At 44.9% G+C, this 25938-nt stretch overlaps 1 protein-coding gene across 1 annotated transcript; it reads left to right on the top strand.

The window, feature by feature from the left end:
* The first annotated feature begins 16805 nt into the window (after positions 1-16805).
* Positions 16806-20706, top strand: LIAT1 (ligand of ATE1). Its single transcript, XM_037493206.2, has 2 exons — positions 16806-17039; positions 19650-20706. Exons 1-2 carry the CDS (start codon positions 16838-16840, stop codon positions 20138-20140), a joined length of 693 nt encoding a protein of 230 aa, XP_037349103.2. The 5' UTR covers positions 16806-16837; the 3' UTR covers positions 20141-20706.
* The last annotated feature ends 5232 nt before the right edge of the window (positions 20707-25938 follow it).

Below are 25938 nucleotides of genomic sequence, written 5' to 3'. Positions count from 1 at the left end.
TCCAAGATGAAAAATATACTGAATGGAATGAATGGCAGATTAGACATTGCAGAAGAAAAAATGGGTAGCTCACCTACATAATCTTCAATAATGTCTGCTTATCTCTCCAACACATTTAGATGGCAGCTTTGGGGGGAGAACGCAAAGACGGATTGAGTTTCAAGACACAGAACAGCTGAGGACACTGTAGAGCCCTTGTCAGGGAGCCTTGAGAGAGTAGTATCTCAGTTTAGGATGGGTCCTGCTTTGATTTCAAGACTTAGGGGCGCCCCAACTGATATCCTAATTATAAAGAGTTCTTTCCCAAATTTTCTATGGTGTTTTCTGCAAATTAGCCCCCAGCACTGGCAAACAGCTCCCATGTTCCTGAGACCACAGCCGATATTTGACTTGGATGATCTTTGAAATCTGCTTTGTGAGAAAAATGGGTAAAATGCCTGGTCTTCAAAACCTATTAATTAAGTGGGAAAAAATAGAAATGGAAAGAATAACCTCTAAGTGGTGGAATGCATGCCATAACCTGCAGGCTACTGTGTCCTGGGCAGCCTCTAAAGGAGGACCACCTTTATGCCCATTTTAATGCGGAGAACATTGAGATATAAATACCTTAAGTACTTTGCCCAAGGTCATACAACCAGGTAGTGGCGGAGCCATTATGCTATCTTACCCCTGTGGCTGTAGAAGATACAAAAGAAACAGATGAGTGAACTACAGTGTGAGCTTTCCAGAGGAAACCCTTGCACAGGACTTGAAGGATGAGTAGTTGTCTACCAAGTGGGTCAGATGGGGAATGGCATGCAGTTAAGAAGAAATAGCAGGTGCAAAGACTCAGAGAAGACAAGAAAGTAAATGTTGAGAAGTTGGGAGTGGCAAATGGGGATGCAGAGTAGAAAAGGAGGCCAGATGGTACGTTGGGACCAGGTGAGTCTGGCACAGTGGAGTTCGCCCTTTGTTTTTTTTCCCTCACAACTTGCCTTTCTTTTCTTTTTTTAAATCTTGGTAATAGGCTATTTTTAGACCAATTTTAAGTTTACAGAAAAATGGAGCAGATAACAGAGTTCCCATATCCACCCCCACACATAGCCTTGCAGTTTTTCGTTTTATTAACATTTGAATTAGTGTGGTACACTTGTTACAATTAATGAAGCAATATTGACCTGACAAGTAACCACTTGAGCTAAAACCTATCCAATAAACCAATATTGATACATTATTATTAACCTATATCTTTTCCCAGGAAACCATATGCAGAGATTTGAAGGATGAGTAGCAGTTTGCCAAGGGTCAAGCCGGGAAGGACAAGCAGGTGGAAGAAACAGCAGGTTGGAAGGCTCAGAGAAAACTAGAGGGAGTGTTGAAAAGTCAGATGTGGCAAACAGGGAAGCAGAGTATTTCCTTAGTTTTTGCCCAATATCCTTTTTATATTCCAGGATCCTATCCAAGATATTGTATTACATTTAGTTGCCATGTTTCCTTTTAGCTGTGACAGTTTCAGACTTTCCTTGTACCTGATAACCTTGCCAGTTTTGAGAAGGACTTGTCAGGTATATTGTCAGGTACCCCACTGTTGGAGTTTGCCTGATGTTTTTTTCTCATAACTGGACTAGGACTATGGGTTTGGGGAAGAAGACAATGGAAGCAAAAAGCCATTTCCTCACACTGTATCAGGAGTGCACAGTATGGACATGATTATCACCGTTAATGTTGGCCTTCATCACCTGGCTGAGGTAGTTTGGCAGGTTTCTCCACTCCGAAGTTATTCTCTTCCCAGGAGCCACTGCACAGCCCACACCAAGGAATGGGGCTCCTCCTCCTTCAGGTTGGAATAGCTACACAATTTGTTTGGAATTCTTCTGTGTAGGATATTTGTCTCTTCTCCCCTGTTATATTGTCATATAATATATATATATATTATAGATAGATAGATAGATAGATAGATAGATAGATAGATAGATAGATAGACAGATAGATTTTCTTCCCAGCTCCAGGTCAGAGTTCCTAAAAACCCTTCCAATTTCCTACATGATAAGAGCTATGGAACTACCCTTAGTTACAATGTCTGGTTTTTGTTCCAGGCTCCTGAAACAGCTCCAGAATGATAAAGGTATAAGGAGCCTGTTTTATTATTCATAACGGAGCTCCAATGGTTTCAGTCCCACCCCATTTGGTTGACTTAATCATCAGTGGCCTATGATCTGACGGGTCATGCTCATGTAAGGAAGCCTCTGTAAAGTTCCTAAAGGGGGGCCACCCCGGTGGCTCAGCGATTGATCACTGGGTTGCGAAGCTGCCCGCGACCTCTGTGGCGCCGGTTCGATCCCCGGCTGCTCCCTGGCCACCGGAGGAGGGTCCCACATGGCGCGCAGACCTCTCCTGCCGCCCGCTGCTCCCCTCAGCAGTGTACTTCGGTCCTTCTGCCTGCTCTGCTCCCTGCTCTGGCTCTGGTGAATTCTCTCACCCTCCCGCACTTCTGACTGTACCCAGTGCTTGTACAAACAAACAAACAAACAAATAAATAAATAAATAAATAAATAAATAAAAAACAGGGAAGCCTCTATAAAAAAAAAAAAAAAAAGATCCTAAAGGGTTCAGAGAAATTCCAGGCTGGTGAACACATGGAGGTCCTGGGAGGGTGGTGTGTCTGGAGAGAGCATGGACGCTCTGTGCCCCTTCCCACACACCTTGCCCTCTGTGTGCATCTCTTCACTTAGCTGTTTATTTGTATCCTTTAATATATCCTTGGTAATAAGTTGATACCAGTAAGCAGACTGCTTGCTTGAGTTCTGTGAACCATTCCAGCAAATAATTGATCCTGACGTAGGAGGTCATGGGAATCCCTAATTTGTAGCCAATCAGAAGTACAGGAGGCCCAGACTCGATATTGACATATGGAGGGGTGGACATATGGTGGGATGGAGCCCTTAACCTGTGGGGTCTATGCTAACTCTGGAAGGATCAGGATTGGGTTCAATTGTAGGACACACAGCAATTATCAACTGAGAATTGGAGAATTTCTCTTTTTTTTTAAGATCAATTTATTTATACAAGAACTGGGGTACAGTCAGAGGCACGGGAGGGCGAGAAAATTCACCAGAGACAGAGCGGGGAGCAGAACAGGCAGATGGACTGAAGACTGCTGAGGGGAGCAGCGGGCGAGGCAGGAGAGGTCTGCGCGCCATGTGGGAATCTCCCTGGCCGAGCCTGGGAATCGAACCCGCGCTGTAGAGGCTGCGGACAGCCTCACAGCACTGCGCTCAACCCACTGCACCACCAGTGAGGCCCGAGAATTGGAAAATTTCTTGTTGTAGAAAAACCCATACGTCAGTATTGTAAGTGTTGTTAGACTAAAAGGAAACAGAAGAAAGTTTTCCATTAATTGGTGTCAGAGAAGTGGGATTTGCTGGAACAGCTCTGACTCCCGGAAACGCGTGATGGGGAAGTGAAAAAAATGAAAGGGAGAGAATGAAGAACCTTAGAGTCCTAGGCGGTCACGGCCTGGAGCAGTTCTCTGTGCTGAGTTAATAAAGGCAGATACTACCGATGGAATTTAGAGATCAATCCACCCCCAGTTGGTCCACTGAATGCGTAGGGAAATGCAAACTCCTTAGAAAAAGGCAAAATAGCCCATCCCTTGGTTATTGCTATCTATAATAATAGAATGAAATAATATTTATATATTATTAACATATATTTATAATATTTCTATCTATAATAACTAAAATGAAATTAGAAGAGTTCTGGTTTGATGCTAGACTAAGCAGAAATCAGGTTAGTCTATGCTTTGACCATCAACCTCAAACCCCCGAGCCCCCAAGAGAAATATGCTGGGACAGCAGAAAGTACCTCTAGGACCTAGATTGTCACATTTTGTAGATTTGTACCATTAGCTTCCTGAGGCACCTTTTACTAAAATGGATTGTGAGTGTAGCTTAGGTGCAGTGACTCTGGTTTTAAAAGCTGCAGCATGGAAGAGCATTTTGGGGTGATGGACCCACAGCTCACTATGGAACAAGCACAGATGACTATGCATGGTCCAGACACAAGACAAGTTATTCCCAAGGAAACAAGGAGCCTGGTAAACTGGATAAAATCCATATCAGGTCTGTTTTCCCTGGGAAGGAAGACTATCCACCTCCCCTTATAAATGCCCAGGGGAACACCCTCCAATGAAACATGGGGAAACTCCCTATGCCAGCCATGTGGGCTTTCTGATGCCTGGGGTAGTCGCCCCTGAGCAAGCCCTTTATACAGTTTGTGGTGAACACTGTGGTTAATGGAGACCTTTACATAGGCACCCCATCTAACCTGACTGTTGTAAAACTGAGGGGCATCCAGGAAACCTTATTGAATTTGCTGTCTCAGCTTCCCCTCCTGGGCCTTACACATGCTAATAAAAGCCTTAGGCTAAGTAATGACAGAGTGGGGAAAGGCAGAAAGTTAAGGGACTAGGTTAAGCACAGGAGAAAATTTTAAATGGCTATCAAGAAAGGAGGCAAATAAAGCAAATATCGATAGGTGTGAAACAAAGAGGAAAGCAGAAAATCAGACTTGTCACAGCAGAGTGGAATTTCCTGAGAGTTGTTAAGAAAAGGGATGAATACAACAGACATTGATGTGGTTAAACAGAGGTTTTCACATACTTTTGGACAGACCAAAGATACTCCCAGCTGATTCCCTAATATTAAAGGTCCCCAAACAAGTCTGCTGTATTTTCCCCAGTTTGGAGAAATTTTAAAAGGCAGAGATTATAAGAAACCTGAGCAGCAAAGCCGCAGGGACAGTGGTTAGTCAGATTCATCAAAATAAAGACTGAAAAAAGGGCCAGGTAGCTCAGTCCCTATTGGGGACCCCAAAACCTTTTTTGCCTTATGCCCATTAGAGAGTAAAATCAGCAGTAGGAAAGAGAAGTTTGTACGACTCCTTTACATGGGAGCTCCAGGAATTGGGGTACCAAAATCCACTGGTGAAGCCCCAATTTCGGCTATGATTAGACAGAGAAAACATAGCCATATAAGGGTTCATAGGACTGTGGGAGCTGGAATATTTAAGTCGACTTATCAATATACATAGATTGATAAGTGTCTCCTTTACCTGAATGTTTTAGGAGAATGGGCGTTGTATTTCTGGTTGAAGAACTCTTTTTCAAAGCTATTAATAAAGTCCCAATGGATGCCACAGTTAGGAATGTGAGGGTTGATGGAATGAAGGTGAAGGCTTGTAGGAGAAATGATGCTTGAAGAGATTTTACATGGAGTGACCACGTGTCTTTTACTTGGATTGTGTTATGGGGACATTGGGTCTGACCGAGGAACTATTAGCATGAGGAAACAGAAGGCATGTAAGTTGCCCTACACGCAATACTATTTGAATATGCTAAGAGGAAGCCAGTAAGATGGCTGAGCCCATGCAGTGGCTGTAGAAATAAATAGAAACTACCGCTGGTAGATAAATGCTCGGGTGTTAGAGTGTAGACTGGGGCTTAGGGCAAAACCAGTGAGTGCCTCCAAGCAACTAGCTGGTTCAGACAATAACTGAAGCTGCCACTATATTTAAAGGACAAAAATAGCCGTGATGTCCAAGAGGATGTTGGAGAAACTTTCCACTGGGGAGGGCACGCCCTGAAGAGTCCAGGGCGAGATGGAAATGGCTCTTTTGTGCAGGATCATGCCCCAAGGGAATGCAACATGTGGATGTTCCCAAGAAGGGAGCCCCTGACCCCTGAGTACTGACTATGTGAGGTGCTACTGAGTCCTGAGGTGCTACTGAGTCCTGAGTACTGACTGTGTGAGGTGCTACTGAGTCCTGTCCCTTGGACAGGACCCTGTAAACAGCTCTTGACTGACCATTAAAGAGTTTCTGGGCTTGTGGAGAGCAGTTCCAAAGTGAATGGACAACATCACAGTGCTGAAGCAGGGATGGTTCCTAAGTAAGAATCTGTGACAGCATTTTTAAACTTCATGTCATGATTCCTTAGAGTAAGGTGGGTGAGTTGGGCCTTCACCCCATCTGGTAAAATCGGGGTTAACAGTGAATGTGGCTACATTATCTGATGGTAAAAAATGCCCCACTTCGCTCAGGCAACATAGCTGCGCTTGGGGCTGTGCCGGTGTAACCTTACCCCATGTGAACGGGGTTGGGCTGAGGGGGAAGCACTTGCCAGACCAGTATTGCTGCCTGCAACTTAGACCGGCCCAGTGACCCAACCAAATGTCCCTTCTGAAAGCAGAAAATTTGGGGCATAAGTGGAGAGAAGGAGGCATAGCAGCTGAGTGTGAAGGAATGAATAAGTGGGATATGCAATGAGGGAAATCTACGGTTGCCTGAGCAAGAGGCCCCAGCAGGAGATGCTATTGTCTCTGAGCTCAATTACACCAGAAGTCCGAAAGGGTGAAGTTGTGTTTGCTGAGACCATTCCTGCTTCTGGAACCTGACAAGATGGAATGTAAAACTTAGCGCCACACCCTGGGATACATTTTCATACTGTCATGTGATGATGGGTGGATAAATTACTTAGGACTACATGGCATTCTGCTAATGTGACACATCTGGACAAAAGTATTGAGAGGCAAGCAGAGTGTCTTCTTTTATCCTCCATTCACTCAATCATTGATTTATATCAGCATGTACTTTTGTTGGTGTTATTTGGAGTTATAAAGCAGTATGACTTCATTTTTTTTTATTGCTCAAATTGCTCCCACTTTGGCTATTAGGAACACTTTCACTTAGTTCTGGTGCCCCTTTGACATCTCCCTATTGTCTTGGCTTAAATAAATTGAGGCAAGCACAAGGGAGTTTATTAAGGAATCAAGATTAAGGCCTTGAGCCCAGAGCCGCCTCCAGATAGCTCTGGGAGAGCTGTCCAAATTCCGAGCTTCTCAGTAAGGATTACATACAGTTTGCAAGGACCATTTCAAGGATTTCTGCAAAGAAAATCTGGATAGGGGTCCAGTTAATGTATCTCTCTGATGTGGTCTATGCATCAAGAAAAACAAAGAAGGTTGTTAAAATTAGAGCCTATCTTCTGGGAACTGGAGGTTTTGTCACAAATCTCTCACAAATCTCAGAGTTGACCTTTGAAGTCGCTAATCTGTCTGGAGGTCACAACTTCCAAATGCTGGTTTGTTTTTTATCCTCCACAGAGAGAATGGGTTTCTTCCCTCCAGCATAGCCTCTTCACAGGATCTGACTAGCTGTGTCCTTACTCTTGACTGGTGTCCCTTAACTGGGACCAGCGATAGGGGTCCCCACCTAATGGCTAGCTTTGATTTTTGTTGTTTGGGTGAGAGGTACCTGTTTTCTTTAAGGTATTACAAGATCCTTGAGGCTCATCTCCATATTTCCTGTACCAGTCTTAGATTTAGCATTTTTCAAGGAGCCCTGCCTTCTATTATTGGGGAACAGTATTAGAAACCGTTCATGATCTGGTGGCCAAGTATGCTCTTTATTACTGGACGCATGCTTTTTGTAGTTAATAAACTCAAGAGGCCAAGGGACATTAGCCCTCCCCGTCCCATCCAATGCTCATGTCTGCTTATTCCCTGAGGACTTGGGGTCCTGGCTTCAAAGGGAAACTGGACATCAGGCCCTGGAGCAGAAGTGGGTCATGAGGAGGCAGTCTCAGTGCCTTAGTGCACTGAGGAAATATCCAAGTGACCTGCAGGCCAATGTGAAGGTCTTGGGGGTCTTGATGCCTCCAAGTTGGCGAGGTAGTAAGTATCCAACCAGGGAATCATGCAAGGCTGCACCCTACAGATAGGGGGGGCCATGAAAAACTAGGTAAGAATAGGAGTTAGGGCCCAATAGACATGATGATGCCTGAGTTTCTTGGGAAAGAGATCATGACTATGGGTTCTTGGCTGAAGAAGACTTTGGTTGTGCTGTGTCTGTGGGAGTGTTTACACTTCAAACTAATTTTTCAAAAATGACCTGGGGCCACTTGTGTCAAAAACTCCTGAGTGTTCATGAAATATACAAATTCACAGGCCCTATTATTGAATTTGGAGATGAAGCCTGGAATTTGTATTTTAATATATTCTCCCAAGGATTCTGGATGCAACCCATGGTTGACCTTTCCAGAAAAGATTGTAAGTCCATAGCCAGGATACCATCTAAAAGAGCATCTGTGACTCTTCTCTTTCTACAGATGCCACCATTGTCTGTGTTGCCTTGGTTCTGTTTTAGCCATGTATGGAAAATTGGAGCAAACATTTTGCTCATTTTGAGTCTCTAACTCCTCAGCAAAAATGGCTTCTCTGATTCATACTATTTGCTCCTGTCAATAGGCTCATGGGCTCCATTTTTTTAGGGCACTATTTTTAAAATTTACTGTTGAAAATCTTTTCTTGGTGCTTTTAAGACGTGCATGTATCTCCTAGAATCTGGGAGTGTCTTTCTCAAGACCTGGGAGCCATTCCTTTGAAATGTACTTATCAGGAGGGACAGGGCCTCTGTGTCCTAGTCTTTGTGGAGAGTAGGAGCCTAAGTTAGCAGACACAGAGGGCCTAACCACACTGACATTGACACCTGATTTTGTGATTTTTCACTTTTTGGATTCTGCCTCAGTCCCTACTCGCTTCCCTGACTTACTCCCCTCATACCTTTACACAGAGCAGAATTGCCCTCAGTTCTATTCCAGAGTTCTATGCAGCAGTCCCCTCTCCCTATTCATAGTTAATACATTCCAAGACCTCCAGCCATGGAAAATACCCTATATTTCTATATATAGATTATATTCCCCCCCATACATACATATTTATGATAAACTTTAATTTGTAAACTAGGCACAGTAAAAGATTAACAACAATAACTAATACAATTAAAACAGTATATTATAAAAGTTATGTGAATGTGGTCTCTCTCTTTCTCAAAATATCTTATTATATGTAACACTATTTGACTACAGTTGGCCATGGACAAGGGGGTGGTTTTGACTACCCCTAATAAGAATAAAAGAGTTCCTTTTTCTTGCTGCAGTAGAACTGAATAAAATCTGCCTTTACCTCCAGTGACTAGTGTCCAGCTTTATTTCTCTTTAACACTTTCTAGGAATGTTCCTGGTGAGACAGAGCCTTGAGGTTCTCTCACTACCTCAGAACCATTAGGCCTCTGGGACCCGCAGTTAAATAGCAGCCCACAAAGACAGGCAGGAGGGCAATTGTTTGGCTGTCAGCCAACAAGGCCTGGATCTAGTCCCACCCAGGATTTCCCCTTGCTTATTTATGCAGGAAGGCTCTCAAGAGGCAGGAGGTTTCCTATGGAAAGGGCAGCATAAATCAACTAATACAGGAAGAAACTTAGATCTTTGAGTTCTGGAAACAGGCGAGGAGCCAAGGTATAGGCACAGCCATTAACATGCTAAAGGAAACTAAAGTCCAAAGAAGGGACCCAACTTCCCCACCGGCACAGCACTGGATTACAGATGACATGAGGAAGGCTATGCAAGTGGGCAGGTAGCAGCTTCCTTGTGATCTAAACAGAGGAGCCAAAGTCGCCCAAACATGAGAAACAGATCTGCACATAGAGACTGTGTGATCACTTTCTGTGCATTATCTCATAGGTACCATATGAGCCCATTTCATAGGTAAGGGAACCTGGGCTTGGAAGAGCTAAGCTTACTTATCCAAGGTCACAGAGCTCATGAAGGGTAGGTCCAGAGTTCCAATGTAAGCAGCTTCTAAGGCTGACTCTTAACCATTCCAGTACACCGCCTGCTTGGTGCCAGGGCAACTCTGAAAATGTGTCAGCCCTCACACTGCCTCTGAGGGTCTAGGAGCAGGGAAGAGTGCATTGTGGTCCTCTTTGCCCTGGATTCTACTGGCTCTTGCCTGACACCCATACCCACTGTTCAGCTAAGAGATGAAATGCCTCCAATTCAGGGAGGCCCCTTGTATAAATTTTCCACTCATGATTTCCTAAACTCCAAAGGTAATCTTACTTAGAATTTAGCGTTTTTAATTTCCCTGCATCACTTTATGTATTTGCTACATACCTGAGCACCATCAAATGGTATATAATACTATTTTTGTTTCAAACTTTAAGTAAAGGGTAATTTTTTTTTAATTAAGGTGAAATCACATAGTATTCACCATGTTAATGTGTACAATTCAGGGGCATTTAGTACATTCACAACGTTGTACAAACACCACCTCTCTCTAGTTCCAAATATTCCCCATTACCCTATAAGAAATCTCCATACCCATTAAGTAATTGTTTCTATTCCCCCTTCCTCCTACCCTTAAGGCAGCCAGCAATCTGCTTTCTGTCTCCATGAATTTGTTTATTTGCATGCTTTTGCAACTCATTTTTTGCTTAGTGTTTCAGAGATTCATCCATGCAGTCACATTTAAACATAGTTTGTTTTTCATTCCCATATAATATTCTACTATGGGACAAAACTACATTAAAAAATTCTTACTCCTGTTGATGAATTTATGGAACTTTAAGAAAAACCTCATATTTAAAAAAACTATTAAACGCATGTGGTAAAAGTCAAGTATCACAAGTGATGAAAACTAAGGTCTTTTCTTCCAAAGAGACAACCAATTTACCGTTTTCTTATATATTCTTTCAGCAGGATGCCAGGCATATACATATATAGATCTTCTTTGACTTATGATGGGGCTATATTCTACTTATTCCATCATAAGTTGAAAATATTCTAAGACAAAAATGCATTTAATACACCTAACCTACCGAACATCATAGCTTAGCTTAGCCTACTTTAAACTTGTTCAGAACACTTTTGTTAGCCTATAGTTGGGCAAAATCACCTAACATGAGGGAGGGTAGTGGGTGTAATAAGCCACTCACTCTACTCTGCACTTCGCTGCTCCTCTGTGAACACCTCTTGGCCCTTTGTCCTGAATCTGCCTAAACCAAGCTGCCTCATTCTGTTTTAGAAATTCCTAGTGGGGCCACAATATGAATATAGTGCGATTTATTTAACTGGTTGGTTAAAGAAAAAGGTTTTCTTTTTTAGTCTTGTTTGTTTGTTTAAGATATTATGAGGTAGAAGTGAAAATCAGGAATTGTTTAGAATGGGGTTACAAAAAGAGCAAAAATAAAGAGCAGGCCTGTTCTTACAGTTGGAAAGCTCAGGGCAAGCATACAGAGACACATACCATACGTCTAAATATTACAAGTCATAAATTAAATCCACAGACTGGTAAGTAAAATAAATGTTGTCTTCCTACCTTGACAAACAGACCTTCATGACAATCTGGAAGGCTGAATTTCAATTTGGAATTTCAGGCTCCTTGGGCTGGTTGTGTACCCAGCCCATGGCCCATCTTCATCTCTTCCCACTCCCAGCTCCATCCTGCACTGAGAAGGCTCTTGAATACACAGATCTGGATGCTTCCACCTGCCTGTTGAGTTTCCATCTGTGAAAAGTTGGCATCTGTAAAGCCATTTAAAAAATGGACTTGGAGAGCCATTACAGCAAAATCACATTACCGGCTCCCTGTACTGGGCCAAAAACCTTTGAAGTAGGCCAAAAAGCATTGTTCTAAGAAACCTTTGGCACACCCTGGTGACAAGGGGTTAAGCACAGCACTGTGAAGCTATCTGAAGCCTTTGCAGCATGAGTTCGATCCCCTGCCTGCCAGGTAGCTGACCCATATGGTACAACAGACCTCTCCTGTCTCGCCCGCTGCTCCCCTCAGCAGTGTATTTCAGTCAATCCACTTGTTCTGTTCCCCACTCTGTCTCTGGTGAATTCTGTCACCTCCTGCACCTCTGGCCTGTACCCCAATTCTTGTATGCATAAATAAATAAATCTTTGGGCCTCCCCGGTGGCGCAGCGGTTGAGCGCTGGGTTACAAAGCTGCCTGCAGCACGGGTTCGATCCCTGGCCGCCGGGCAAGTGTCCCACATGGCACGCAGACCTCTCCTGCCACCCGCTGCTCCCCTCAGCAGTGTATCCTCAGTCTGCCTGCTCTGCTCTCCCTTCTGGCTCTGGTGAATTCTCTCACCTTCCCGCACTTCTGACTGTACCCAGTGCTTGTATAAATAAATAAATAAATCTTAAAAAAAAAAAAAAAAAAACTCCAATAGAATGGAGTCCAATAGAATGGATTAGAGAAATAGGCCAAATAGGCCCTATTGATAAGCAGGCTGCGGCCATTTAAGCACCAATTCCAAGGTGCTCAGATTGTGGATGAGAATTTGGGGAGTGGGTAGGTGCTCAGTGGGCGGACTCCTGTATTTCATGGACTTCCTGTCCCATAGGACAGCTGAGGCACAGTCAGTGCAGGGGCTCAGAAACAGCACCCCAGCCTGCTGGAGGGACCAGACGGAGCAGGTAGCAGAAAGAGACAGAGCTGCAAACTCTATGCAGAGCATGCCCATGTTAGCGCTGGTCAAAGGGTCTTTTTTCCTTTTTTTTTACATTTTATTTTATTGATTTATTAAGTTATATCTATTTTCTTATATTGTTGTTCATTTTTAGACAGTGTTTGATTTCTCCCCTCAGGCGTAGTCCCTGTAATTCTCCCACCACCACAGCACCCCTGATCAGTCACCCTAGTCCCTTGTGCTCTTCCCTCCCCTGCTTTGACCTCCCTCGCTCCCCCTTCCCTGCTGGATGCCTCTGTGGTCCACTCGCTGAGTTTTGTCTTTTAAAAGGACAGGTTTTTGAGGAAAAGGAGAAGGGAGGGCAGAGAGCTGCTGCTTTTGAAAAGAAAATGTTTGTGAAAATTGTGAAAAGAAATGGCTGCATAGACACAGGCAGACAGCCTTGAGACAGAGCTGCCTCAAAAGGGAAACTTTGATCCATATAGAGATGAAACTTCAACTTTTACCTGCTTATAACCATAATAGCCATGAGACTACAAGAACATATAAACAAGGATGCTAACAAGGAAACAAATAACGGAAATATCATCTCTTCATTGAAAAAAATTATAAAGTTCACTGTCTCCCCTCCATGGCTTGTAGAACTGGGAATGTGGATTCCAGGCCCCACGTGGTGGCTAAGTAGCATTGAGAGGCTGAGTAAGTCACTTTGCATCATTCTGTCTGTTTCCTCAAAGATCAAACAGGGTTATACAATATTTGCCCAGTCTCTCCCTATTTGCAAGAGACTTTTGTTATTATTCAAAAAAAGTATTACTTTGCCACAGGTGAACTTTCCCTTTTAAAGTTGACTTGATTATGCTAAGCAAAGTAAGTCAGAAGGAAAAAGAGAAATACCAGATGGTTTCACTTACATGTGGGGTAAAGAGAAACAAAAAAAAATGTATCAAGAAAAAAAAAAAGACAAAACTTGCAGGCTGACCCCAGATCTGAGGCATCCAGTAGGGGAGCGGGAGGGAAAGGGATCAAAACACTGGAGGAAGAGCTCAAGGGATTATGGATCCTGGGTGCTGTGGTGGTGGTGTTGGGGGGAAAAGGATGTCCTAAAGCTAATTCCATACAGGCTTTGTGGACTCCACCCCCACCCCAGACCAAAGCCATCAAGACACTGGGAACTCCAAATCCCATCCCCACCAAAGGGAAGGTGGCTGGGACCTGAGGGTGGGGTTAAGCAGCCAAGTTGGTATAAAGCCAGACACGTGGGCTTTGGGGGTTCCCCCATTTTGGCTCCCTGCCAGCTCGCCTGCTGGCCAGCTCGGAGAATGACTTTGGGTTTCCAGGTCAGCGGATCGGGTAGGACGCATTAAAGACTTTATTTCCCTATTTTCTCCCTGAGTTGTACATTTTCCTTATTTCCTTTTCCCTTGTAAAAAAAAACCTTTTATAACCTTTTGTGTGTGCCTGTAGTGGAGTATTCATAAGTCCCTTGTAAGCGCGCGGGTGAGGACCCACAGCCAGGCAACCCGCTCAATATCGGGGCTGCCCTATAACAGCAGGCGGACTACAGGGACTACAGTGGAGGAGAGAAATTAAATAGTATCCAAAAAATTAACTAAGCTGTAAGAAAATAAATACACACACACACACACACACACACACTACATAAAGTAAAGCTGGTTTGGCTGGCTCAACATAACCTTCACTAAAATGGTCAATTGCCTCCTACCAGACAAGCATCCAGGCAAGGAGGACTGTGAGGCAAGACAGACCAACCTTTAAGGGAGGGCAGCGAGCCTTTCCAAGCACCTGTCTGTGGGAACCAGGATGAGGTGTGTAGAGCACCTGAAAAGCAATTCCCAGACATCACTAGCAGGTGGTCGTTTGCATAAAAGACCTTTATCATTTATGTTTCTCTTAGCTGCTAGGGACAAAAGGAGGCAGGCAAGGGGCAGATTCCAAGCACTCACTCATTTTATTTATTTTCTTGTATCTTTCTATGCTGTGCTGTGCTGGCCACAGAGAACTTGGCAGTAGATGAGAGAACTATGTATATGTATTTAGAACCACAGATGGGGGCCTCCCCGGTGGCGCAGCGGTTGAGCGCTGGGTTGTGAAGCTGCCCGCAGCCTCTGTATCGCCGATTCGATCCCCGGCTGCTCCCCGGCCACCGGAGGAGGGTCCCACATGGCGGGCAGACCTCTCCTGCTGCCCGCTGCTCCCCTCAGCAGTGTACTTCGGTCCTTCTGCCTGTTCTGCTTCCCGCTCTGGCTCTGGTGAATTCTCTCACCCTCCCGCGCTTCTGACTATACCCAGTGCTTGCATAAATAAATCTTAAGAAAAAAAAAAAATAGAACCACAAATGGGTCCTTTACAGAACCTGTGTCCACACAGGTACACGTGGTGTGGCACTAATGACCATCATTACTAAGAGTCTAAGAGTGCCAAAACTTACAGACTTGGTTCAGCACCCCTCAAAATCCCTGCTGCCTATTTTGAAACACTAGACTAGCTGATTTGAAAATGTATATGGAAAAGCAAAGCTTCTACTCAAGAAATCTTCAAAGTGAATAAAATTGGAAGACTTACATTACCTGTACGAAGACTTACTATAAACTGCATAATCAGAACGGCATGGTTAGGCGGAGAGACAAATAGAGATCGATAGAATGGAACAGAATTCAGATTTGTACAACATACAATTAATCGAGTTTCTACAAAAGTACTAATTCAAGTCAATCGGGAAAGGAATGTCTTTTCAATGCAAATTGTTGGGACAACAGGAAATCCGTTTGGGAAAAAAAATGAATCTTGACCCCTATCTGACTTTATTCACAAGATCTATTTGCGATGAATCATGGACCTGACCTTAAAACCCAGAACCATAAAACTTCTTTAAGAAAACAGAAACCATATTTGTGATGTAGGAGTAGGAAAAAATTCTTTGGGCAAAATGCAAAAATGAAAAATTGATACAAATGGATTCATCAGAATTTAAAATTTCTACCTACTTAGAGACACCATTAAGACAATGAATATACAAGCTACAGACCTGGGAAAAATATCTTTGTAGTCACACATCTAACAAAGGATGTATGCAAGCATGTAAAGAACTTTTACAAATCAGTAACAAAAATATAATTTAATCCAATTGCAAAATGGGCAAAAGACTTCAATAGACACTTTACAAAGTAAGATACACAAAAGTCCAATCAGCAGTTTAAAAAGCATTCAGCATAATTAGTCATCAGGGAAATGACTCTCCAAATCACAGGGAAATAAAACTTGATAAGTACCAGAGTGGCTAAAATCAAAGCAATCTGTTTCTGCATAACTTATCATCTCCCAAACATTAGTAACATTAAGTTAATACCTTAAGCAAATACAATCATTTCATTATCTCTCACAGTTTCTTTGGGCCTGGAATTCAGGAAGGAGTTGGCTGGGTGGGGCTGGCTTGGGGGTCTCTCCTGCAGCTGCCATCATTATGGCTAGCTGTGGAAAAGTGGGGACTGCAGCAGCTGGGGAAGCTCTCACTTCACGTAGTCTTAAGGTCTCTCCCTGTAGTCTGGTTTACACTTCCTCACAGCATTGTGGCTCAGGGTACTCAGCCCTCTTCCCAGAAGGCTGAAGTCCTCAGGAACAAGTTTCCCCCTAAAAGGTGACTGCTGCACTACATTTTATGACCTACCCCAAGGAGTCACTGTGTCATTTTCCTCACATACTATTGCTACAAGTGAGTCAACAAACCACCTAGAGCCAAGGGAAGTGGAATTAGACTTTGTCTCTCCCTGTGTGTGTGGCAAGATTCTAGAAGAGCACTTGGGATCAGAGAGATTGTAACCAATTTTGGTAAATACAGTCTGTAGTGGATAAGCCTAGAAACACTGCTGACAGATCATACCAGGCCTTGTAAGCCACACTAAATTCAATATTGATATGGATTGTGATGGGAAACCACCAGAGAGTGTGTCATAGAGTTCATTCTTGCAGCTGTGTGGATAAAGAATGTGTGGGGTTGGAAGCAGAGTTCAAGGGCCAGACAAGGCCGTCAGTCCTAACCTAGTTGAGGACCCCAGGGAGGCAGTGGGGTCAAGGAAGGTCGCCAGGTTTCTGGCTGGCCCGGCTGTTTTGTTTACTGGGATAGAGAAAGATGGAAAGGTTTGTCTGGGATTGTGGAGCTTGAAAGGCCACAGTAGACGTATAAGACTGGAACTAGGACGATGAAAATGTTGGTAAGAATAAACAACATTTTAAAAGGCAGAGGAGTAGGTGAGATACGTGTCAGCCCGAGCATTTAGAATCTCTCCCCACTGTCCCTCCTTGCACCACAGAGCCTACCAACTTCTCAGTCTGAAACATGCGAGCACACACCTGCATGCAAGGGACAAACTTGAGCGGAAGGTTCCTGACCGCGCATGCGCAGAGTGGTCGCCATGGAGACGCGTGACTCCGGCCAGGCTCCGCGCTGGCTTGGCAGCCGCAGTTCCTGATCCCCGACATCTGGCTGTCCCGGGCGCAGGTCGCAGCCCCGCGGGCCGGGCGGATGGACGGCCGCAGCGAGGCCCGGGCGCTAGGGTACAGTGAAGCCGGAGAGGATGAGGACGAGAGCGAGGAGCCGGAGGGCAGCGCTGCGGCCTTGAAGGGGTCCAGACTGCCGCCTATAGCGGGCAGCACCTCCCAGCTGACCCAACGGAAGGTGAAGAAGAAAAAGAAGAAGAAGAGCAAGGGGTCGGGCAAGGGGGACGGTAAGAGGAACAACTAGTGCGGCAGCTTCCACACCTGAGATTCTTCTCTGAGGACACGCGCTCCTCACAGACACCCCTTTACCCGAGATGCCTTGTAGGGGCAGGAATGGACACAGTGCAGGTTTTCTGATCCAGCAGACCGGGTGGGAGGAGAGAGTCCTGGAGACCTCAGTGGCTTTTGCAGGCTTTTATTGGGGTTTACCAGGTACACAGCAGGCAGGGGTACTGGGGGGCGGGGAGGCTGGAAGGCCTCCCAGCCTCAGGCAAGTCTTCACTCGGCTCTCCAGCGTTCTCTGGTGGTCTCTGCTGCTCTGCTCTCTCGGCTTCTCTGCTCTCCTGCTTCTTCTGGCGTCCCCGTGATGCTGCCCTTAAAAAAATCCCAGTCTTAGCCCAGGTGAATCCCATCTACATATGCCCACACCCTACTCCAGATGCCAGGCATCAGGCATGCATTCGGGACCCCAGGGTTCCGTCATCTATCCTAATGGCGGGAGGGCAAAAAAACCTGATACTTTTACCTTACCCTACACCTCTTCAGACAGAAATCTGCCTGTCCCAAACAGAGCCTTCCCCTCCCCACACATGCCATGCACCCCAACGCTAACCTGCAGACCACAATACCTAGAGACCCCTCCCCAGTCAGCAGAGACTTTTTATTACCACAGAGGCCACCAACTTTGCACTATCCTAACCTTACACACAGACCCAAATCTTACAGCGATAACTCAACATCCATGTAGACCCCAACAGCAACTCAACTTTACACAGCTTTACACAGACACACTCTCAATTTCCTGACCCCTCAGCTGAAAGTGGTAATCCTAAACATCTATACCTTCCCCACAGAAGTCCCAAGCCCTCCTACGAGGATCTCATCCTCATGCAGAGACTTGGCCCACCCAAAAGGTACTAAGACCCAAGTGACGGACACAAACATGAACACAATCTCCTCCCTTCTGCCAAGAGGCCCTCCTTACATCATCCTCATTATATTCCAGACATCTGCTTCTGGGTGTTCTGTGGACAATCAATAAATGCATATAAATTGTCCTTCCTTACAGTCATCCTTCCTCACTCCACCAGCCAAGCTCAGTCTTAACTGCACACGCGCCAGCCATCGCCCCGGTCACTGCTACATACATCCTCAGCAACAGCCCCGTATAACCATAACACCACCAAGCAAAACTAAAACACAAACATCCTATCAGGCACTCACATTTATAGTCCATACACACACACACACACACACACACACACACACACTCTGCTACGCACCCACATGTGTAGGCCCCCTCCCAAATAGTTCTTGCGTACACACAACCATTATGCCACAGGTTCTCACTGAGGCTCTCCTTGAGGACATTTCACATACACACAGCAACCCCTGCCACCAACCCACAGAGCCCCTACATCTCACCAACTTCCTTTCTTAGGAGCCCCAATTTCTCAACAAAGCACTAAGTACCCATTTTATGGAGAAAGAGTGCAACCGTGATATACAGTACTCCTGTCTGCATGCTGAAGTCTCCACTGTCACTGTGTGCTTGTCTGTCAGGGAGGTGGCTCTCACTGACCCTGGCACAGCAGCCCTTCCTCTAGGGTGACTATCCTGGGGTCAGTCTCCTGGGCCCTGGGCCCCCATGTGCAGAGCTGGCACCCCTAATACCCTAATAAGCTGAGGCAGAGGGGCAGGAGCCTTCCCATGTCAACCTTGCAGGTGGAATCATCATTTTAAAAGGGCAAAAAGATAAGCCTAGCATTTAGGTCAAAAAGCCTGTGTGTGTCTGCAAAACAACATGGGGAGCTTTATCGTCTTTTTGGCTTAGCTTCTGACTCTAGAAATGGCAGTGGCATGTACCTCATACTGTCAGCAGGGGACACCAAAGTTTTCAGGGAGGAGGAGGTATGAGAAAACGTCGAAAGGGGATTTTGTTTTCTTTTCTCTTTTGGAGAGGGGAATAGTCCCAAGAAATAGAAGGATGAGCTGATGAAAGAACCACAATTTGTATTATTTTATGAACATGTTATGTAATTCAGAAATGCTATTAATAAAAGCAAAAATCAGTACAAGCCACACGGCAGAAATATTTCCTGGCTTGGCATGATACAGCTCCCCGCAGTCAGATGTAGGAAGCCTTCCTTGTTATTCTCCATTCTTCCATCATAAAGCGTCTAGACTAGCGCTAGAGTCATAGACGCATAGCACTGGAAAGGACCTTGTGAGATGTGGAGAGGCGAAGTGGGGGATATAGTGGAAAGAACAAAGTACTGCATGTCAGGCTTGCTTTCAAGTCCTAGCCCTGCCACTGGCCACTTGTGTCGGCAGTTACTGGGACTTTCAGAGTCTCTGTTTCCTCACCTGGAAAATTGGACCAAGAGCTTTCTCCAGGGGCACTGGCTCTTAGTATGTGCTGCATATGTGCTTCCTCTCTTCCCGAAAGCATATAGCCAGCTGGGGGGTATGTGCAAGGCTTGGCGGGAGTAGTCACATGAGTGCTAAAGAAGGAGGGGCCTCTACTCCTTTCTATCTTTGGTGATTTTGGTCCATCCCCAAGTAGGCTGAGGGCAGGAATCATCCCCAAACGCTAACAAGGCTCATCTGCTCAGCAGATAAACATCAGAGCCGAGGCCTGAAGAATCAGCAACTGTCTTCATCCCTTCATGACATCTTAAGTGCCAGCAAAGATCATGACCCAGGGTCAGAGTACAGCCAGGAAAAGGGTGAAAACAAGCTCATCCCTTCTTACTCCTCCCCTGGAAGTCTCACTGACTTGGCCGAAATAGAAGAGAAGCTTTCAAACCAGATCAATGAAAGTCTGCGCTGGGATGGCATCCTGGCTGACCCGGAAGCAGAAAAAGAGAGGATTCGCATATATAAACTGAACCGAAGGAAGCGCTACCAGGTTTTCGCCCTCAAGGGCTTCCATTCTGACCCCTGTGCCAAGGAGACCCCGGAGAACTTACTCTTCCTCTCAGATAAAGACGGCATTATTAACAGCAGGCAGCCCTCATTAAAAGCTGACCACCCCAGTCAATACTTCACCGGAAACCTGACGGCCAAGCCCCTACACTCTGACTTAGCCACCACTCTGCCAGAGTAAAAATCTGCCCACGACACTGACAAGCTCATAATTCATCCTTATCCCAAGTTTATGTGTTTAAAAATAATAATAAAAGGAAATCAGGTCTACTTTTGAAGGAAGCAGATGTCTGGCGTGTGGATGAGGTCAACCTCTCCTTTCACCAAGATGCACTTCATTGCCCAGGAAAGCTACAATTTACGAACATAAGCAACGTATTGAACAAAGTTCTTTCCAGAATTTCCTTTTTCTTAAAGAAGCTGGCATGTCTTATTTAATTTCTCATCACAGATGTCTATAATCTGGCACCCCAAAAGAGAAAGTATAGATTATATCAATTCTAAATCTTTACTTTCAGGGGTAAAACGCCTCACACAGCATGTCTCTATAGGTCCAAGGAAAATACCTCAAATATCCTGGAGGCTTTTTTAAAATATATTCCCTGCCCATATGTGGCCTTTAAACTACATGGATTTCAAAACTTCACCACTGGGAGGTTATTATGAGAAGTCGCAAAAGAAATCTTGCTTCTCTTATAAATATGGTCTTTCCTTATCCCCAAGACAGCATTGTTTTTTAAAGATTTATTTATTTACACAAGAACCGGGGTATAGGCCAGATGCACGGGAGGGTGAGAGGATTCACAGAGATAGAGTGGGGAACAGAACAGGCAGAAGGACCGAAGTACACTGCTGAGGGGAGCAGCGGGTGAGACCGGAGAGGGCTGCACTGCCATGTGGGATTCTTGCTGGCCCGCCAGGATCAAACCCACGCTGCAGAGGCTGCAGACAGCTTCACAGTACGGTGCTCAAACGCCTGCGCCACCAGGGAGGCCCCCAAGACAGCATTTTAAACAGTTCCGGAGCATTAAAAATGTCCAAGTGTACTGCTTGTTCCAAATTAATATTCCTTCCGCAAATATTTATGAGGGAGACATGTTGTCTTACTTCGGGTTCTACCAGTAGCAGACCCTGAGACAAGGATGCACATGCCAGTGAGGCTGTTTCGGAGATGAAAGGAAAAGCAGCCCAGATCAGCACAGAGGATGCAGGGAAGGGAAGAGCCTGTCCAGGCAGCACTTTAGGCAGCTTCCACACTGGGCTCGGCCCATGGGGAAGTACTGTCACAACTGGGGTGTTTATACTCCCTAAAGGCATTTATTTGGTCCAAGGGAGAGGGTGGTCTCTGGGGTAGCTTCAGTCACCTGTGTGCCTCATAGTGCAGGGCTCGAGAGGGAGAGAGCGGAGATTAAGATGAGGCCCCTGACTTCCAAGGAATTAAAATATTTTGGGGTAGGCAAGACATGCAGTGTACATAGAAGTTGGAAGCCTAAATAAAACATCACAGAATGCTTATTTGAAAGTCAAGGGAAAAGTGGTCACCTTGGTCCCGGGAGGCCCCCAGCTGACAGCGCAGCCCTCTTTCCACCATTCCCTAAAAGGCCGGCTATAGAGTTTTCACAGTTTTGCCAGCATACCCTGGCAAGATGGAGTGAAGGAACTTTTGGAAAAGCCCTCCCCTCCCCTAGAGCAGAGTTTAGCAGCCTGGCCTGGCAGGGCCCCTGAAACAGACCAAAATGGCCAGGCTTGTCCAGGTTAAGGGGCATCCAGGGAATTAATCAAAGAAGAATTGGGCTTTGGGCTCAGCTCCATGGACAGGAGGAGATTGGAAACATGCTAATGCTCAGCTAATGCTCTGCCTGAGGTAAAGACGGAAGAGGGTGTCTCAACTGGACTGGCATCTCCAAGGCCCTTTGCATTAACCACAGTGACTGGGTGTGGCGGCGGAAGAATCTGAGGGCACACCAGCCTTAGGATGTCTTGGTGGTTTATCATTGTCTTCCATGGGGGTGGGGGTGGCCCAAGATCACTGTCAGTCATGAGATATTCTAGGATAGTGGTTAAATTTTTGAGTTTTGACATCAGAGCTGAATTTATCTTTCCCAAGACTTACTAGCTGTGTGACCTCAGGCAAATTGCTTAACCTCTCTGAGACTATTTACCACATCTGAAAACAGGAACACAAATACCTACCTCTGTGGTGAGAATCAAATGCAGTGATCACAGCACCGGCCTCCCCCCTACCTGACAGTAGAGCAATCCTAGTGAAACCTTTCCTAAGAGGAAACAACATAAAGCAAAGAGGCAATTACCATTCATATATATGGGGAAAATTTTGAATGTTCCAAGACCCAGAAAACAATCTACCAAAGACAAGAAATACTAAAAATAAAAGAGAGAGAGAGGAAGAAAGATAACAAAATGGAGCAATTTGAGTCTGTGTAAAGACAAATCAGTCAGGAGTCTGTTGAGGGACAGAGTCCCAGGTATGTCCAGGCAGGTGCTACATATTCAGGCAGGCCCAGGCACATCCACCTCAGAGAAGAAACTGAAACACAGTCCACTGACCTGTAACATTTCCTCTCCCAGGACTGAAACAGCCAATCATGCAGATACTTATTGTTCACTTAATTTGCATGTTATTGTACCAATCAGAATTTGACTGACTTCTAATTTGCATAATGGACCTGAATGTGAGCTATCCTGCTTTTCTTTGTTGATAAGCCCTCCCTATCTGTGGACAACTGGAAAATTCCATTCAAGAACTTCTTGGGTCTGTGTCTTCTGGCTGCAGTCCTAAAACCCCAAATAAACGCCTCCTCTTTGCTCCAACTTGACCAGGTTTCAGACCAGGTTAAAACAAATCATACCAAATAATGATTAAAAACTAAACACTAACATGAGTAAAAGCAGGAATGATATAAATGAAATACACAGCCTGTGTAAGGTAGTTCTAGGGAAGGCGCTCAGGCAACACCACTCGTGCTGCTTGGGTGTTCCTCTATAATGATTCACTGGAAAACCAACACTGAACACTGAAACCAACACTTTACACCTTTTGATGTAAAGGTGCAAATCTTTGGACTTTTTTCAGTTATCAAAAGCAGGTGGTAATATAGGCCTTTCATAAAAGCACAGTGGCTTAATGCACACTATAAGGCAGGGAGATACCAGTACCTCAGACCTTCAGCACAGTGCCTGTACCCAGGAAGCGCTCATCTATGGTAAGAGTTTTGATCAGTGATATCTTAGGTTATGGTGGCTACACAGACACTGCAGAAACTGTCTCAGGCAATGGTGTATAACTTCACAAAGAAATCTGGCTTTAGGAGCCTGGCAGGATGGTGGCAAAATGAAGACTCTGGGTTCACCTCCTCAAGACAGGCATAACAATACTCAAGTAAACCGAAGCCAATCCCTTGATGGAAAAACAGATTATCAGCATGTACAATAGAAGTATCAGATTGACTGAAAGGGGTAGGAAAAACTTGCAGTGAACTTTGTTTAAAATAATGGGGAGGAGCACAAGAGGGAGGAGCAACAGCTTTGCAGAACCCTCCAACAGCTACTGACTCAGGTATAAGACAACATCAGGGTTCCTAAGATTTGGCACTGCACTGGATAAGGGCGGGGGGGGAGGGCACGAGTAGGCACCCAGGATGGAGGGTGCATTGCTAAAGAGTGACAGAGGTGGGGGCACAGAGTGAGGATTAATGGCTTGAATCTGAGGCTCATCACACAGCCTGCATCAGGTGAGAACACATGGACCTCCTTATAGAAGAGGCTACTACTGAAGTCCAGGCTGAGATACCTGCCACCCCACTACAAAGAAATGCTTCACAACCGGAAGTTCAAATCCCTGAGTCTACTGGAGTTGGTCCCTTGATGCCTAGTGCCCTGTTCCTCTTATAGATCTACTACCCCTCACCAGTACCAGTCCTTTGGCTATTCCAACAGGTGCAAAAACAACAGTTTACCCCTACTAAACCCCACAAAAAATAAAAAATAAGGAGACAGAAGAATACAGTACGAATGTTAGAATGGCACATATTAAAAAGACCCCTAAGGATAAATGCTGGAGAGGATGCAGAGAAAAATGAACCCTATTATACTACTGGTGGGAATAGGAACTAGTGAAATCTTTATGCAAAGCAATCTGGATTTACCTTAGAAAATTAAAATGGAAATAGTGTACGACCCAGCAATCCCACTCTTGGGTATACAGCCACGGAATATGAAATCATCTATTTAAAAAACCCATATGTTCCACAATAGTCACAAAAGCACTATTAACAATAGCTTGGACATGGAAGCAGCCTAAATCTCTTTCAATGGACAAATGGTATATACACATGATGGAGTATTCTACACCCACAAGAAAGGATCAAGTGAGGTCATTTTCAACAAAATTGGAAGAATTGGAGAGAATTATGTGCAGCAAAGTAAGTCAGAATGATAGGAACAAATATTGGATATTCACATTGCAGAAATTCAACAGCATAAAATATTTTCAAAAACTAATAGACATCAACAAACAGAGCTCCTGAGAGCTCTGAGGTTGAAAGAGAGGGGGGAGAAACAGGAGCAAGGGGTCACAAGGAATGCTGATAGGAAAACATAATGGAAGTATCTGAATACTGAGGGGGAAAATAGAAAGAAACCAGTCTTCCGTGGCTGATCCATAGACGTCATTCATAGATGTAATTCAAACCAACCACAAAACAAATCCCAGGGGTCTGGAACAAGAGAGAATATAGGAGGAATGAAACAAGTGTCTCAAAGACCAATATTCTGGGGAGGGAATTTTGGGTCAAATAGCAAAATGCCTACTTGTGGCCTGGAACCAATGGATGTCTTTGTTTTAGATTATAAATAGAGGAAGCAAGTGGGAATTAATGACCCCACAGCACAGAATTGGCTCCAACTCAAGCCAAGTTGGCTATATCTGTTTGGATCTCTCCAGTGGCAAGGAAGTGGAAACTGGCTTATCGACAAAAGGGAGTAATGGACTCATAAACCTAACGGTCCAGGGTTGACTGTGACTTCAGACATGGCTGGATCTAGGACACCATCCAAATTTGTCTCCATATCTTGCTTCTGCCTCCCCTTTTACTGGTTTCATGTTCAGGCAGTTTCCCATAACAGGACGACAAAATTGACCACTGAAATCCTTCTAGCTCTCTATAAGAAAAGAGTGACTCCTATGTCCTTATACATGTTCATATCAATCCCAGCGAAGGTCTCCAGCCTGGCCCAGGTCAGAGGCTCATCACTGGGCTAATCCCAGCTTCCAAGGAAATGGAGTCATTGACTGCTGCACAGACCTAGGGTATGATGAGCAAAGGGGGAGAGCAAGAGCATATGAACCCTCTAGATACATGCACTGGACAGATCATTTTAGAATTCATATAAATCCTTTATAGAATACAGTGAATCCCTGAAGAAATGTCAAGTAGAGATTTCCCATTACTCTCTAGATGAAGAACGATTCATTTTTAAAAGCCCCTGACCAAAGGTCATGGGGATTGATTGCAAAATGAGTCAGTCTCAGTTGGCCTGGATCCACTGCACACTTATCTCTAGAACTACTGGTCTTGGCCAATACTACGGGATCCATTAACTAAAGAAGAACCATGTAACCATGTGTCCTTGAGTTGTTTGAGAGCAGAATGTGTCCATCAATCAGCACTGTTTAGTAAGAATAATCGCATTTATGATTTGTACCTGGTATTGGTAGAGCCTAGGGGTGATTTTCAGTCTGGACACAGAGTTAGCATGTGCCTGCATGGTGAGTTCATCAAAGATACTCCTACCATAGGCACGGTAGACTTTGGACTTTTCCACACCAGTAGTCCTTGGAGACTGGGGAACAAAGTGCTCCCGTGTGAGCCCTGTGAATGTCCGCTGTGGGCACTCCGGGAGGACAAATTCCAGGGATATAAAGACTTTCGTGTGGGTTGGGGTGGTAGACGTTCCCCA

Source organism: Talpa occidentalis, unplaced genomic scaffold, assembly GCF_014898055.3.
Source record: "Talpa occidentalis isolate TD23 unplaced genomic scaffold, MPIMG_talOcc4v2.1 talOcc4.7, whole genome shotgun sequence".
NCBI classification, from domain to species: domain Eukaryota; kingdom Metazoa; phylum Chordata; class Mammalia; order Eulipotyphla; family Talpidae; genus Talpa; species Talpa occidentalis.
This window is presented reverse-complemented; position numbering and strand designations above follow the sequence as displayed.